Raw genomic sequence first — 16,811 nt, 5'->3', positions numbered from 1 at the left:
TTACTCCCCTTATGCTCCTCCCAAGCCCTGTCTCCTTGTCAGGGAGGCTCCTTGTACTAGGGATGGATTTGGAGGCTTCCCCCTGTGGCAAGGGGGAGGGAGGATCTGGCTCAGTGCGCCCCTGGGAGGCTACTCCCCTTAATCCGGGGGTGGAGATGAGAGGGCCCTGGATCGCCCTCCGTGTGGGGCCGGAACGGTAGTTCCCCGGCTCCTTGTTTCCCTCCCCCGCGGGGGGAAGGTTACGCAGTGCGGGACCAAGATGGCGGCGCCCAGCGCTGCCGCCCCGGCGAGCGAGGAGGGGCCGGGGGGTAAAGCGAAGTCCCCCGCCGTCACCCCGCAGAAGATCCGGGAGCTGATCGACGGGGGCATCGCCCCGGAGGAGGCCGGGCTGGAGGGGTGAGCGGGGATCCAGGGGGGGACACAGAACAGCTGCTCCCTGGTCACCCCCCCTCGGCACCTGCCTTGGGCCCCGTGGCGGGGGGGCTGCAGCCCCACGCGGGGTCAGCCGTGCTCCCCCCCCCCCAGCGTGGGCGCCGTTACGGCCACGTGGGCCCAGGCAGGCGAGGTGTCCCTCTCGAGCCGGGCTGGGGCGGGGGCCCCCAGGTGGCCCGGGGGCGGGGAGGGCGATGAACCTGGCAGAGGCTTTGTATTCTGAGGCCTCTCGTTTGCCTGGCCAGAGGCGGGCGCCCGCCCCTTCAGCCCTGGCATCTCGGAGGAGGCCGGTGTTTGCCGTGCGATGGGGGCCCTATTGTAGCTGCCACGTTGTCAGCACAGCCCCGGGGTCGGGTCCAGTCCGCGCAAAGCCTTTGTGCTTACAGCAGCGGACTCTCAAGTGGATTGATTTTCCCATTGGGAACCAAAATTGACTCCCTGCGTGGCTGGACTTAAGCACAGCCCTGGCTAGGAGTGGTGAGGAAGTGTCGGAGCTGAAGATGGGCCCCCAAGTTTTTTTGGCTGGGGTGACATGGAGGGTTGTGGTATTTTTTTAAAGGTGACCAAGAATGGGTGGAGTGGGGAAGGTTTCAGAGAGGATATTACAAGTTCAGGTTTGGCCAAAGGTTAATTTAAAATTGACAGCAACATATCAAGGAGGTGAAGTGTATGTACCAGGTTCTGATGTGGAACTGGACGGAGGCTCACAAATGAGGAAAAAGGTTTGTAATTCATCAGTGAAAAGCTGGTGGTTGAAGCCATCTAGCAAGAAGATCTAAAGGGAGAAGAGGACAAGACAAGGGGGGACTCTCACATGGAGAGGGGAGGAGGAAGACCTACCAAAGGAGATGCTGAAAGGAAAAAAATAGAGAAATAGGAGGAGAACCAGGAGAGGACAGATTTACAGAAGCCAAGGGAGCGCAAGATTTTAAGAAGGAGGGCGTTTTTGGTGGTGTCAAAAGCAGCACAGGCTCAATCAAGGCCTCTGGATGTTACCATAAGGAAATATTAAATAAGAAATTCACACTTTTTCTTTAACAGTGCTTCACAGTCTTTTTTTCACCCCAGAAGCTAATGTAGCCTCGCGATGGGAAGAGAACCAAAGTCTTCTTGCTCCCAGTCTTGTACCCTGTCATAGAATCATAGAACTGTAGGACTGGAAGGGACGTTGAGAGGTCATCTAGTCCAGTCCCCTGCACTCAAGGCAAGACTACATAGTAGCTAGACCAGGGGTTCTCAAACTGGGGGTCGGGACTCCTCAGGGGGAAGTGAGGCTATTACATGGGGTTTTGTGACCTGTCAGCCTCCACCCCAAACCCCACTTTTCCTCCAGCATTTATAATGATGTTATAAATTAAAAAACACATTTTTATATATTTAAGGGGGAGTTGCACTCAGACGCTTGCTGTGTGAAAGGGGTCATCAGTACAAAGGTTTGAGAATCACTGAGCTAGACCATTCCTGACAGGTGTTTGTCTAACCTGTTCTTAAAAATCTCTAATGATGGAGATTTCCCAGTCTCCTTAGGTAATTTTTGCCAGTGCTTAACTATCCCGATAGTTAGAAAGTTTTTCCTAATGTCCAACCTAAACCTCCCTTGCTGCAATTTAAGCCACTGAATCATGCTGCTCCATCGCAAAGTTCTCAGATTTAGTATCAGTTTTCCATATTACTTCACCAGATTTGGAAAACAGGTGGGGGAACCCTCGTGGGGCAAATGCATATCACCAGCTGTTACTGATCAGTGTCAGGAGATTGCATGCTGATGTTTAGTGTACATCTTTGTTCCATTTTTCTCTTAATTGGCCTTTGTTTTGTTAACACTTCTTAGAATCTGAGGTTTGCAGGGCTTTTGGAAAAAAATGTTTTGAGGTTAATCTTGAAGGGTGAGATTGGTAGAGGTGTTGTGGACTCATTGCTGTAATATGCATTTTTCTAGAACATTAATGAAATCTTTACGCAGAGGGCAAAGGGACTTTGCTTGCTGACCTGTTGCTTTATTTTAGAAAGGACACGTCTGCCTTGTCAGAATCAACTAATGGATCTTCACAAACAGATGCTCTTCCTTTTGAGACAACTAGTAAAGAAGCCTTCTTCAGCAGAGTAGAAACGTTTACTATATCCTTTTTGGTGTTGGGCTTTCTGTATCAAAAGCTGACCTACCCCTACACTCCCACCAAAAACCAACCCACAATTTCTCATGGCAGTCAGCCCCCATGCGTGTCTCTTCACCCAGCCACTCCGTTTCCTAAAAGGTGTCCTTCAATAAAGACCCAGGTGAATTGTTTGGTTGGGCCAAGTATTTAGCTGAATACAGTTGTGATGTCTCTGTATTGTTGTCCTTAACATGAGCACTCTCTGAAGTGGGCAGGCAAACCTCATGAGCTGTCTCCCCTGATATGTGCCAAATATGGATGGACCAATATAGAGAGTGACATGCTGAAGTGCTCCAGCTGCCAGGCCTTCCTCTGTGCAAGTTTGCAGCTGGCATTTGACTTCAACAAGTGTATGTACAGCAGTCTCTCCGTACGGCCGATCGCTTTGTTCCGAATCTGGAAATAAAACTAAAGATTTCACATCAAAGGGCCTAGAGCAGGCACCTGAATTCATACTGGGGCATTTACATTTGGTATTTTCTCTGGAAGCTGGGGCATCTCTGGAAATGGAGCCGCTTGTTTAAGTTCATGCACCCAAGTTTAAAAACACCCTTGGGTTTTAAAGATCATAAAACCTCCTGCTTGAGGGCATCGAGTGAGCTCTACTCCCAGGGGCTGGGAAGAGATTTCCCGGGGGGGGGGGGGGGGGGGTTGTTCCACTGCAGGGTTTCTTGCACCATCTCCTGAAGCAGCTGGTACTGACCTCTGCAGGGACCATCTTTTCGTTCTGTGCTTGGACAGCGCCTAGCACAAAGGTATCCTGGTCCTTGCATCGGGCTCCTAGATGCTATGGCAATACAAGTAATAAGGGGCCACTGCTCTGAGCCAGTCTGGCATTTCCTTTGTAACAAAGGATTTATGGGGAATTGTTCACAGTTAAACTCTCTCTCCCTGTTCTGTTCACTTTATGTTGTTTTTTCTAGTCTAGCAACCAATCTCAAGTTTTCCCCTTCGCCTTGGAGTACGATGGTTTCACCGTCCTTTCACTTGCTCTCCTTCCCTGTTCATTCCTTTGCCTGGAGACCATATTAACCCACACCCACAATTGAAACTAGTGCGCTCTGCTTCTTTTGGTCAAGCAAACGCTTCCAGCCAGTGAGTCTCTCTCCCTTTTGTGTCTGCTATGGAGACGAGTACATCAGCGTGTGATAAATAACAATAACTTGTCCATTCGTATCACTTTGCTTTACATCTTATTTGCATGTCCACTAGGGGACATATAATTGTTTGCATAACACATAACAACACTTGGCTTAATAACAATGCCTGATTGAGGCAACTTGTGGTTGGGTTTTATCATGCGTCTCTTTTCGTCCCTTTCTTTTTTTTTTCAGTTTCATTCAGACTGTTGACCCCTCCTTGTTAATTAAATAGTCACTTTAAGTAGCTACTGGTCAAATTAGTGCATTGATAATAGTACCTACTTAGAATCAAGTATTCTTTGTATTACTGTAGCATCTCCAACAGTGCTAGGTGCGGTACAAACACAGAACAAACAGATGGTCCCTGCCCCACAGAGTTTACAATCTAAGTAACTGGAGGCGATCAAAGCACGGTAGAATTTTTTCATTTTATTAGTAAATGATTTGGTTCTGTGGGGGGCGGGCGGGAGGTGGGGTTGATCAACTTAAAAGGAGAATTAAATTTATCTTTAGCCAAGTTCTTAATTTCCAACCCCCCCAACACCTGGACATTGGCAAACTCCTACGGTTTCATGATGACCACTTGGGGGCAATGTGCCACGGGAGAGAGAGGGTTTGTGGCTGCAGGGAGGTGGAATAGGTTTTGCCTGGCTGAGAATGTCCCCTTCTTTCCCTCGTAACCTGCCCTGTTCCCCACTGCTGCTGGTTCCTGACTGCTCCTTCAGAGCATGAACCAGTGTGGGAAGAGAGAGTAAGGATGAAGGTAAGACAGGGCAGGGAGAAATGAGTGTGGGGCCCCACACTCATCTGCAGGGAAGACGAGCTGGTGGGGCAGAGAGTATGAGGCAGTCTGCCCCCAACGGGATGGGGTTCTGCTATAGGACAAGGGGAAAGGAATGGGAGGTGGTTTAAGATGAGACGTTAAATCTGCAGTCAGTAACTTTTCAGAGTTCCTGCAGGGCAGATTTGTATGCATCCATCCATGCAAATATCAGACAAAATGACACCACCGTAGACATTAGAGCAGGGGTAGGCAACCTATGGCACACGTGCCGAAGGCGGCACACAAGCTGATTTTCGGTGGCACTCGCACTGCCCGGGTCCTGGCCACCGGTCTGGGGGGCTCTGCATTTTAATTTAATTTTAAATGAAGCTTCTGAAACATTTTGAAAACTTTATTTACTTTACATACAACAGTTTAGTTATATATTATAGCCTTATAGAGGTCTTCACATTAAAATGTAATACCGGCACGCGAAAACTTAAATTAGAATGAATAAATGAAGACTAAGCACACCACTTCTGAAAGGTTGCCGACCCTTGTTTTAGAGCTGTTAGACACCCTGTTAGCTCTCCTCCAGCCATCCCTCTGCCAGTGCGGTGTCTTCTCCTGAGCTTTGTCCAGCTAGATTGAAATGTCCCACGCGCTTCCTGTGGAAGATAATTCCGCAGCTACCTAGATTTCAGTGCTGTTTGCCTTTCAGACAAGGAGAGGTGTGCGGAGCTGAAGAAAGCTTTGTGTACTGCCCATGAGAAGTTCTGTTTCTGGCCCGACAGCCCCTGTCCAGGTAGGTGTCACGAAGTCCAACCTGGGCAACGGTCCAAGAACATGCTCTCTTTCTTCCTTTCTAGTCTTACTGCCCTCTCTCCTTTTGTATTGGCCTTCTCATAGCATGGCCTTCAATAGCATCTACCTACAAGGTTGTTACAGTCCCTTTTGACAGAGAGAGATGACTGTTAAAAATTATGCTCGGGCTGTGGAGGGGATTGCATGACTCAGGGCATTTGTGAAGGGTTAGAGAATTTATCTTTTTCACAGCCCTCATGTCGCTAGGAAATTGAGTCACATTTCACCAACGGATCAGGCTTAAAGGTGACCCGAAAAAGAACAAAATAGTAGGTCCATGCTTTTTGTGCTTGGCCTTTTAATGGCAGGAAGACCCTTATTTTTAATTTGGCATCACTGATTCCTGTTCTCTCTCTCTGTGAAGTGACAAGAGGGCAGGGATCTGCATTGAAACTGAAGCCTCCTGCTTTTTGCTTCCTAATAGATCGCTTTGCCGTTTTACTGGTTGGCGAGCCAATAGCCCTTGTCAGTGACTTCCTGGATCGCTTTCAAAGCCTGTGTCAGCTAGAACTTCTGCTGCCCTCTCTGAAACCAGAGGATCTGAAAAATATGGTGAGTGTGTGTTCACCATTGGGAGAAGTGGGGAGGGTCAGATGAAGGTGCCTGGCATGCTGGCACTGTCTAAACCCATATAAAAATGACACTAAGGTTGAGACGTCAGAAGCCAAGAAAGGCTGAAGTGAGAGTTGCCTGGGTAACCTTAGCTCTGCCCCTTGCGCATGCATCGTCCTACAGTTTTAATAGTCTGCATGGGTAACCTGAGGTGCTCGCTGATGTTTGAGAGCTTAATTTTGCAACCGCAACATTCTGCTAACAGAGGTTTTGGTGTGGAATTTCCTAAGGTTTTTTTTAAAGATGGTTTTCAAAATTGTGTCCAGTAATTGCACAGTTTGGGGAGGCAGCCCCCAGAAGTGGGTTTACGTGTCCCAAAGTTGCAAATGTGCATAAAGATGTCAGCAGCCTCAGGTTCCCACTGCTTCACGTGGAAACACTTCATGGGAAGGAGACGGTGGACTCCTTTTTGCACAGCATGCCTTTAGCTGCAGAGGGAAGGAGGCCAGGCCTACCAGCAGACTCTCACCTCAGTAACAGTTACTCGCATTAATCAGTGAGGTGTCCTGAGCAGGAAGTAGCCACCAGCCTTGTCTCGTTAGCTGCACGGTGATTGTAAGATAGAGCAGAAAGTAGCAGTCCTTAAAATCTCATCTTCTAATGGTTGCCCAGAGCATTGGGTCTAGTGCCCATCAGCCACGTATGAAGGCCCGTAGATATAGTCAGGTTGTTTGGGTGTCTCTCAGTATGACACCAGGGTGGAACTTATTTGCTGGTTCATCAGTTGGTTGGAAAGGAATAACAGTGGAGATGGTTGACTTAGCTACCTCCATGGATAGCATATATATTGGCTTAGGTTTAAAAACCATAAGGGGTGTGGACAATAGGTGTTGCCAAGGCAATGGACACTGAACACATTTCTGTATCCCATCTGTGTCCTTCCTAACGTTCCATTCTCAAAAGGGCCTCCCCGACAATGGGACCCTGGGGCTCCTTCCTCATTGTGTCTCAGCGATTCCCCATCAATATACTCAGTTTACACACACACTGCCCCCGCCCTTTGGGATCTGAGAGTCAAGCTGGGTTCATTCTGCCTCCTGCACCATCGCCAGTAACGAAGATCCTGCAGCCACATTCCACTTTCCATTTCACCTGGGCGGCCTTCTCGGGGGTGGAGGTTAGTCCGGCAATCAGAACTTAGTTGATGATTCTTTTGCTCGTGCATGAGGCAGGATAGAATCCATCCCCCTCTCTGTGCTGGTTCTGAAGAGCTAACAGGAGTAGAACCCTACAACGGTCGCTAACGCCAGCAGCCCTGATTCTGAAAACACCCAGGGAACCCATCTGAGGAGTAGGAAGGTGACACTTTTTCCACAGCCACTTTCCTGATTGCAACAGTGTAATCATGTGTTTGTAGTACAGTAGTACTGAGATCAGAGCCCCAAATAGAGACAGTCTTTGCTCCAGGTGTGCCCTGTGTATTGGAACTCTGTTTGAGGGAGCACAAGCAGGCTCCTGACCCTCCCAGACCGTGACTGAGTCGTGTGTCCTCTGCAGTCCTTGACGGAAGATAAAATCAGCCTTCTCCTGCATCTGATCGAGGAGGAACTCGAATGCAAAGCCGAAGGGGAGAAAACACCAGTGAAATTGGGCTCTGACCTCTTTCAAGTACATGTCCCCGCCTGCATCCTGGCCCTCTGTGGCTGGGCTTACAGGTCAGTAGATGACTAATCTCTGACGGTGGAAGCTAAAATGCTGTTTGTAAATATCCTACACACGCTTCAAAATGTAGGTAGCGCTTTGCTGTACTTTGCTATGAAACCCGTCCGAAGCCGAGGAGGCTGGAGCACAAAGGACTGTCCTCTCCAGGGCCTGGGGTTCCATTGTTTAAAAAGCATCAGCCTGTAGCTCAGAGGTGGGCAACATCCGGCCCGCGGGCCGTGTCCTGCCCGGCCCCTGAGCTCCTGGCCGAGGAGGCTTGTCCCCGGCCCCTCCCCCGCCGTCCCCCCTCTTCCGCAGAGCCACGCCGCCGTGTGGGCAGTGCTCTGGGCGGCGCGCGGCTGGCTCCAGCCGGGCGGCGCAGCTGCCAGACATGCCGCTCTGAGCGGCATGGTAAGGGGGCTGGGGCCGAGGGGTTGGATAAGGGGCAGAGGGTCCGGGTGGGCGGTCAGGGAACAGGTGGGGGTTGGATAAGCATGGGAGTCCCGGGTGGCGAGGGTGTGGATAGGGGTCAGGGAATGGGGGGGTTGGATAGGCATGGGGTCTCGGGGGGCCTGTCAGCGGATGGGGGTGTGGATAGGTGTGGAGTCTCGGGGGGGCCTGTCGGGGGTGGGAGGGGTGGATAGGGGTGGATAGGGGTCAAGGTAGTCAGGGGACTGGGAGCAGGGGGGTTGGATGGGAGTGGAGTCCCGGGGGGCGGTTAGGGGTGGGGGGTCCCAGGAGGGGGCGGTCAGGGGACAAAGAGCGGGCGGGGAGCAGTCGGGACAGGAAGTTGGAGGGGGAAGATAGGGGGCGGGGGCCAGGCTATTTGGGGAGGCACAGCCTTCCTTACCCGGCCCTCCATACAGTTTTGCAACCCCAATGTGGCCCTCGGGCCAAAAAGTTTGCCCAGCCTTGCTCTAGCTGCTATGGTTGCAAAGAACCCCCAAAACCATGAAGTGAAGTTACTGATGCAGAGATGGACAGCTGCCTGAGTTTGCAGAGAGCCTGAAACAATAGCTCTGAGCTGTCAACTGCCCCATTAACTTAGATGCCAATGATGCTGACTTAGATGCCAATGATGCTATTTCAAATAAATGTCAACACTGTTGATTATTTCGCTGCTCATCAAAGCATGAAAGAAAGGAAAGGAAGGACCCATGCAAGGAGCTAACTGAGGTGTGTGTGCAGGATGGTGTATAGATTAAAATGTGTAGACTTTTAACAGCGCATGGGGGGGTGCGATTGGTTTCCTGGAAGTGGGAGCTCAGCTTTCAGAAGTTTGGGGAACGCTGAACTAAATGTTTAATCTACCAAATACATCTGTTTGTTCTAAAAATCAGGATCAGTTTTGAGTTAGTGCTAGATTTGTTCCTGACTTTCTCTCTTCACCCCACTCTACCGTGCCTCCAACACACAGCCCTACGTCAGTGTCCATGCACCTCCCGGTGATCACGTGTTCCCGCTGCATGAGGAAGGTGGGGCTGTGGGGTTTCCATCAGATTGAGTCTTCCATGCTCGAGTTGGACTCTTCCTTTGGACTTGGCAGCACTCCCACCACGCCCACAGAGGCACGCTCGGACCGGACCCCACTGGTGCCCACGTCTCCCCGCAGGATGATCACGAGGAGCCAGGACACGACCTTTCCTCCGGGCTCGGAGCAGGTACGCTTCGCCTCCCTCGGTCGGAGAAGTCCCTCCACGTTTCTTTGGAGAGAGATGGAGACACCTAGCGAAGCTGTGCGCGCTGAAGCCCTGTGGCCTTGTGAAAAGGCCTGTAATTGTGATGGGTGTGGAAGGCCTTCATGGCAGTGTATTTACTGTTCCAGCTTCAGACATGCTGTTTGTATGGAGCTAGATGTACGTCCTAGGGAAGGAGAAATGTCTGGGCCAGCATGATGGTCCAGGGACAGCCCCCTGTGTTGCCACTCATGGGATCTCGGTTTGGGTTGCGGAGCCAGGTGGGTTAGGAGTGCTGCAGCAGAAAAGACGAGTGCGCTTATCACGGTTTAGTGACCCCCCCACCTCTCCTTTGGCCAACTGACGCCACATCCCTGACCGCCCTCCAGCAGCGCATTGGTTTGCTGGGGTGGAGCTCCCTGCGTAGATCTGAAATTAGAACGTCTCTCGTGGGAATGTTAAAGCAACATGATCAGGTAGTTTAAGGCCAGGCAGGGACTTACCTTAGCACTGTCGTAATCCTGCTGGAAAGCAGCCTCCAAGTGCCAGCTGGTGGGGGGGAGGCTGTGGGAATCGAGCATTTTGCTGAGAAGTTAAATCCCCCAAATGCCCACTGTCCTGGCCCGTGGGCTCGACAAGAGGCTGGGCTCAGTTGTGATGAACGTGCCGGGGGCTCTTTATTTAGGCCACTGAACGTGGACAAAACCCAGTGGTTTTCTCTGGCTCCCAACTCCAGAAACTAACCGTAGCCTGTGCTGCCTGATCCCATGGGGGCTCCCTAAATTCTGGCCTGGACTCTGCAGGCAGGGAAGTGGCTGTTGACTATATTACGGCACCGTGCTCTGCGGCTCCTCCAGATTTGCACCATTGTAATTGGGATCAGGCTCTGGTCCCAGGTGGGGACTTGGGGTGGATTTCTGATTTACAGCACAGTAGCTGGCAGCATCCTTTTGCCATTGCCCCCAAGTGAAGATGGCTCCTTGTTTGATCCAGGTCTGCAGACATGAGCATTCTTTCCAGTGGAACCTGGTTCCGATGCCCAAGCACCGATTCCCAAGGGTCTCTCTAAGCTGGTTATTGAGAGCTTTCCGCTGGTGCTTGTGCACTCAAGGCAGCTCTCCCCCCGCCTGGGCTCTGTCACGCTGCCATGTTTCCAATCTCGCTGCTTTTATGGGGTGACCCCCTGCAGGCCCTCCTTTCATCCCTCTCTTGTGGGATGGCATGAAAGGGAGCTTTGGTGCCGTTATCATGGCCAGGTTCACAGCGCAGCTCCAGCTTTGTTGCTGCAGAGTAACGGGGGGATGAAGCTGCAAAAACAGCAGGACTGAAGGATTTCATTATAAATCAGGGAGCATCGTGTGCTGTGAGCACCGATCCCTCTCACCCGGGCAGATTTCTGAAGCCAGGTCCCTGGGAGAGACCATTGGGGAAGAGGAGGAAGGGGTCACTTCTGCCCCTTTTTAAAGGGGACACAATGCCGGTGGGAGGTGCCTGACTGTGGGCCCCACAGGCTGGAATTTTCTCTACAGCCCAAACTTTCCAAAGTCGCCATCGATTGCCTGCATTTTAGGCCAGGTTTGCCGAAGTGCTGAGCACCCGCAGCTCTCAGTGACTTACTCAGAGCTGTAGGTGCTCAGTGCCGATGGGAATCCGTCCCCAGGGGTCTCCGAAATCCAGGCACCTCCATCAATGCGGCTTTTGAAAATGTTGGCCTCTGACTATTTTTATGTATAGACACCTCTGGGGTGGTCAAGATCCCGCGGTGAGTGACGGGGAAAAATGCCCGCAACTCCTCAACGTGCGCTCGGTCCGTCATCCCAGAGCTACCCCTGACAATTCAGCACGCAGGCTAGTTCTGGGAGTTTTCTAGTGGAACAGCAGTGCACTGCCCGTGGGGGCAAGCTCTGGGATGAAACCTAAGTCTCACTCTTCCATAGATTCCCCGGGCAGAAGGGACCATTGTTACCCTCCGGTCTGACCTCCTGGGTAACACAGGCCAGAGAATGTCCCGAAACTAATTCCTAGAGCAGATCTCTTAGAAGAACATCCCATCTTGATTTTAAAATGGTCAGTGATGGCGAATCCGCCATGACAAGTTATTCCAATGGTTAATTACCCTCTCTGTCAAAACTGTCCCTTCTTTAGCTTCAGCATCCAGGCATTTCATCCCTGTGATGGGGGGATCTCTCACGCTGCTTTGGACTTGAGCGACCGCTCTGCCCGCTTTGGGAATAGCACGGGAGTTGTATCCAGGCCGTTGGCGAGGTAGCTGTGGCAAAGCCTAGCGGGTGGGAGAATCCCCTTTGTTGGAGAGCCCCAGCGGGTTTTTGGAGGAGTGGGGATGCGATATACTGTCGTTTGCTCAGGGAGTCTGAAGGCTAGCGGCATTCAGATACCTGGGGATGAGCGTGGAATAAATCTCAGGGTGTTCTGTAGCACCCATGTAAACGCTCATTTCCCGGCTGGGTGGTGGTTGGATTTTAATGTATTTTTACAGTTGCATGCCCTAGGTTCAGTCACTCACATCACCGCAAACTAACTGGGTGTTGACGCTGCAGAAAGTGCTAAAACCCTTACCCTGGGCACAGCGCCACCTCCCGAGGAGGAGGAAGTATGACAGCTGGGATCAGTGCAGCACTTCCACCTCTCCTGCAATGGTGCTGGCACCAGAGGTCAGGAAGCCTCAGCTGGGCCTTGCAGGTGGCAGGCTCGGGGCAGCAAGCAGCATTTGTTATGGGCAGTGGCCTGTGCCGTCTTTCGTCCCGCACACATGGGTATTTTCAGGCTGGTTGTCTGGGGCCAGCCCTGGGAACGTGCTCTCAGAACAAAGGTCTCCCCAAAAGCGTAGGGTCTGGTCTGGCTGTGCTTGGGTAGGGCTGGCTGTATATGGATCGGTTGGACTGAGGGAGAGAGGTAAGTGATGTGCCAGCCACTCGGATCCGCTCCCTACAGCGCCTACTCTGGCTTTCGAGCTGGGGTGAGTAGTAATAGGCATGAGGCTCTGCTGGGCTTCGAGTGCAGGTCCCTTCCTCCAGCAGCTGAGGAAGTGCTGGTCACCATAGGAACTCTGCTACCTAGTGCTGTCCATCAGGGGCTAACTTTCCCCTCCCTCTCCTTCCCATTGGTAGCACGAGAAGAGCCCGTCCCCCGTGACAGCCCGTATGCGGAGCTGGGATGGCTCAAGCCCCATGGACCGGGCCGAGCCGGAGGCATCAAGCCCGTCGACGAGGAGCCGCCCGGTAACCCGCAGCATGGGGCAGGGGGACAGTGTGGAGGTGCCATCCAGCCCTCACAGGAGAGCCAAGCGGGCGCGCCTCTGCTCTTCCAGTAGTTCGGTGAGTGCCTGGCCACGCGCCAAGGAGAACGAACGAGAGAATTTGCCATTCTCTCAAGAACCCAGGTCAGGTTTTCCCTGCTGCTAGCAAAGTCTTTGCAACTTGCTTCCTCGTCCATGTGTTGCTCTGTCCTGGCTGCATCCCCTGAAGCGGAGAGAACATCACACCCACACACACCCACACACACACATCCCTCCAGTTAGGTTCTATCTTTCTATCCAGCTTGGGGAAATTAGACCTTCTGCCTCTTCTCAGATCTGGCAAAGTCAGATCCTTTTGCAGGCCCAGGAGGGATCAGGAGGAAGGTAATGGGATGTGGGGCCTTTCACACCTCTAGGTTGTGGGTTTTAATCCAGATGGGCCTGGCTGTGATGGGAAGTTGCTTCCCTCTGGTGGCTGCTTGATGGCCTTCAAGTACTGAATCAGGGTCATGGAGCGGTGTCCTTGGTGGTGGGACAAGTGTCACCTTATCAAAGCGCCATCATTGCGGTGAATTTGCTCCTTTAAGCCTTAGCAGAGGGTCCACGGAAACACTCTAAAGATGGCCCCTCCCGCTCAGGTGAACTAATGGGAGATTTGAAAGGGCTACTGCAGGGGCCCACTGAATTGGCTTCTTTCACTGGCAGTTGTCAGATACTTTCCCCTGGGACGGTCCCAGGCTGCAGGATGGAACCTACCCTTCCCCAGACAGCCTTGGAGATGAATGACACCCGTGTCCTGGGGGGTGGTGCTCTGCTGTTCTCTGCTGCCCTGGAGAGGGCTCCCCAGCATGGCTCTGGAGGCTGGAGTCGGGGGTGATTTTAAATCAGTGTCTGACTGTATTGTTAATAACGTCTCTTTAAAACAAGTGGTCACGCCCCTCCCTGGTTTAGACCCATTCTCCTCTCCTCTCCCTGCAGGACACTTCCACCAGAAGCTTCTTTGATCCCAGCTCTCAGCACCGCGACTGGTGCCCTTGGGTCAACCCAGTGCAGGAGAAGGCCGTCTCAGAGGACACCGGCGACCAATCGGAGCTAACATCTGTGAAGGCGGAGCCTGGCTGGCGGGTGGTGCTGAATGTCCTCCTGGCCGCCAGGAAATCAAACAGAGCAGCTGATGCAGAGCTTGTGGTGAGAGCTCTAGCAATTGAGATCCCAAAACTGAAACCCGCCTCAATCTTTGAACCCCCCGAGCTCCCAAAGGCCTACTCCAGTTTGCTTTAAACTTGGCATTAAAATTCTACCTTGGGCTGAGATCCTACGTACAAAATTTGGGGCAGCTTGGTTCTGATCCGCCAGAAAGGGTTTTGATCGCTAGTAGCCCTGACTGACGCACGCTGCCCATTCAGAAACAGCTGGAGCGTCATCCACTTTCCAGCTCCACAAACTCACTGACTCAAACTGCCCCAGCTCTGTAAGGGGAAAATTAGCTGGAGCCTGAAGCTGCTAGTAACTTACCCAGATGGAGTCTGGTGAGTCTGTCTATCCAGGGGGAAAGTGAAGGTGAAAGCAGAGCCTGGACAGCGTAGAAGGTGCTGAAGATATTTGTAGCAACCCTGTGTGCAGCACACATGCGTATATAAATACGCCATGTTAGAGAGGGACTGTCAGCATAGCCATGGAGAGGTACTAGTCCCTCTAGAGAAGGTTGAACCTAGCTTCCCATTATAAGCCTGATTTTGACATCACTACCTCTATCTTAGCCAAAACTGGCCCGAGCTACCCCAAAAGACAGGCACAGTTTGTCAGTTTTACTCGCCCAAACTCTTGTGTTGGAGAATGACCTTTGCTCTAACTTGGGAGGGCTGCGGGGGTTGGGTTTTCAACATTTGTCTTTGAAGATTCAAGCAGTTTGTATCACGGACAGGATAGCTGGGTGTCTGTCCCAGATGTGCCACATACAGCTGCCGTCTGGGCCAGCCTCTGAAAGCTGGTAGAGTTTGACAGATAATTTATAAGGATGATAGAACAAGCATAGGCTGGAGGTTAGAGCCCAGGCCTGGGAATCAGGAGATCTCAATTCTGTTCCTGGCTCTCACTGTCACTGCCCCATTCCATGCCTCAGTTTCCCCTTCAGTAAAATGGGATTATGTAATGATAAGGGCTAGTGTCTGTAAAGCAAGTGTGACCCTTGGATGAACGTGCCAGTGGGTCTGTCCTGTTGCACTTTGTCTGTCCTCTCTCCTGGGGCTTTTGAGGGAACCCCCCAGCTGGGCCATTGAGGGTGGAGGGGAGAGAGCTCAGTGGTTTGAGCATTGGCCTGCTAAACTCAGGGTTGTGAGTTCAATCCTTGAGGCCAGTTAGGGATTTGGGGATTTAGTTGGGATTGGTCCTGCTTTGAGCAGGGGGTTGGACTAGATGACCTCCTGAGGTCCCTTCCAACCCTGATCTTCTATGATTGGGGTGTAACTCCCTGCTGGAGTGACTTGACCTCTGATTGTCCCCTTGTTTCCTTCTTGTTGCAGAGCCTCTCAGTAAAATCCTGCAAGGTGTTCCGGATATTCCGGCAGTGGGAAGCCATGGGCTCCTCCTGAAGACGCTTGGCTCCAGCCAGGGAACGCCTGCCAGGCGGGTTGCAAGGGACATTGGGTCGGGTTAGAGAGCTGCAGTTGCTTGCCAGGCCGCTCCTCCAGGCTCAGCGAGCAATGGGAACCCTGTCCCAGGGGATGCAGGTAATTTGGGGGTGCCCAAAGCACGGTGTGAAGGCCACACTCCAGCAGCCCATGGCTGTTTGATTTGAAACAGGGTGAGCATACGGGCACATTCGCCAAAGCCTGCACCCTCCTTGCAAGCTGCCACTGCATCTCTCGGAGCCACTGGCTTGGGGCAGCCCCCCGCCGGCTCTGCATTTCCCCCACCTCCAACCAGAACAGGCTCCATGCAGGAAGGATCTTTTTCTGCCAAGGAACTACATCCATTTCGTAGGTTAGTGCAGCAGACGGGCCGAGGCCTGTCCCTCACTGCACACCGTACAGGGGCCTATGAGCCAGGGCCCCACTGGCTTGGGGATTGACGACAGGTGGTAATAAAATCTTTCCCTGTTTTTTTTTTTTCTTAGCTGTCTGGCGCTCCTTCCTGCGGGGGTGGGGCTGACCAGTGACACGCAGCCTTAGGCCTGGGCAGTCATGCATAGATGTGTTCTGCTGGGGGCCCTGCTCGCCACACCCGGGCCCAGCACCTCCCCCCATTCCCTGCCAGCAGACCCAGAGTGGGTGCAGTTCCCCAAGTACCTTTCCGACCCCACCGGCAGCCAGGCTCGGGGTGTCTCGCCGGAAGCTCTGGCACCTCGGAAAGAGCCGGGCTGGCTTTGTCCGCAGGTCAGGGGGCCTCCAGGCAGGCGGGAGGGAGCTTAGAGGAGCGGGAGGATCCAATCGCAGCTGCAGGGCCCCCCACGGGTCACTTTCTACAAGGCCCCACAGAACCTGTGGGGCCTTGTCCGCACTTCTGCTGGGCCTGAGAGTCCCAGGCCTTGCTCACGGTGACCTAGGAACTTCCAGCCCAGTTTGGCCAGCCCAAGAAGTCTGAAGAAGCATCAGAACATGCAGGATCTTCCCCAAGCCCTGCTGGGTTCACCCCTCTCCAGCAGGTTAATGCAGAGAAAGAGGAGGCCCTTCTGTAGCCAGAACTGGCTCCCTACATCTACCCCCACCAGTGTCTCTTCTTCTCCCCGCTCCTTTCTCGCTGGGAAGTAGTAATACTTCTGAATTCATATGGTGCCACTCATCTCATAGATCCCAGGATGCTTCACATGTTATACCCCCGGCATCACTAAAATGCAGCTACCTCTGGTGTGGAGCACGGCAGCGAGCCAGTGCAATGCACAACGCTGGCGGAGGCTGTTCCAGGACACTGAGCAAACCCTCTTGAGAAGGAAGTTGCACGGCTCTCTAATAGCCACACTGCACAGATTGGAGCTCTGCAGGTTTCATGTCTGCCCTGCATACAACTCTGCCCTGGAGGGCGACGAGCTGAGCTGCGCTGCCCCTGCTGGGATTCAAACTCCTGCTTCTAGGGAATCTGGGCACGTCCAACAGTCTTGAAAGGCTTTTATAGACTAGTCCATTGACAAGCCCCTTTTGGCCAAGGAGAGATGTGCCCTTGATGTATCTCCTGCCTGCCCCGGGTGCCCCCTGCAGCTGTCGTGTCTCCTCTTTAGTCCACCCAGCTGTGGATCAATCAGAATATGGCTCAGGTGCCAAGGTGATGTGGGGT

The 16,811-nt window shown here is 52.6% G+C and overlaps 1 protein-coding gene across 1 annotated transcript; it reads left to right on the top strand.

Moving 5' to 3' along the window:
* The first annotated feature begins 151 nt into the window (after positions 1-151).
* Positions 152-15,652, top strand: ZC3HC1 (zinc finger C3HC-type containing 1). Its single transcript, XM_045002088.1, has 10 exons — positions 152-396; positions 2,439-2,550; positions 2,788-2,938; positions 5,215-5,298; positions 5,782-5,909; positions 7,467-7,624; positions 9,028-9,271; positions 12,415-12,621; positions 13,521-13,730; positions 15,065-15,652. Exons 1-10 carry the CDS (start codon positions 260-262, stop codon positions 15,131-15,133), a joined length of 1,500 nt encoding a protein of 499 aa, XP_044858023.1. The 5' UTR covers positions 152-259; the 3' UTR covers positions 15,134-15,652.
* Positions 15,653-16,811: the final 1,159 nt, after the last annotated feature.

This window comes from Mauremys mutica, chromosome 1, assembly GCF_020497125.1.
Source record: "Mauremys mutica isolate MM-2020 ecotype Southern chromosome 1, ASM2049712v1, whole genome shotgun sequence".
Classification (NCBI taxonomy): Eukaryota; Metazoa; Chordata; order Testudines; family Geoemydidae; genus Mauremys; species Mauremys mutica.
This window is presented reverse-complemented; position numbering and strand designations above follow the sequence as displayed.

Excerpts from the sequence above, each read along its gene's own strand:
- ZC3HC1 (XM_045002088.1), top strand. The coding sequence starts at position 260 with ATGGCGGCGCCCAGCGCTGCCGCCCCGGCGAGCGAGGAGGGGCCGGGG. Across the intron at positions 2,939-5,214 it reads GGCATTTGACTTCAACAAGT|ACAAGGAGAGGTGTGCGGAG; the intron begins GTATGTACAGCA and ends TTTGCCTTTCAG. Across the intron at positions 13,731-15,064 it reads CAGCTGATGCAGAGCTTGTG|AGCCTCTCAGTAAAATCCTG; the intron begins GTGAGAGCTCTA and ends TTCTTGTTGCAG.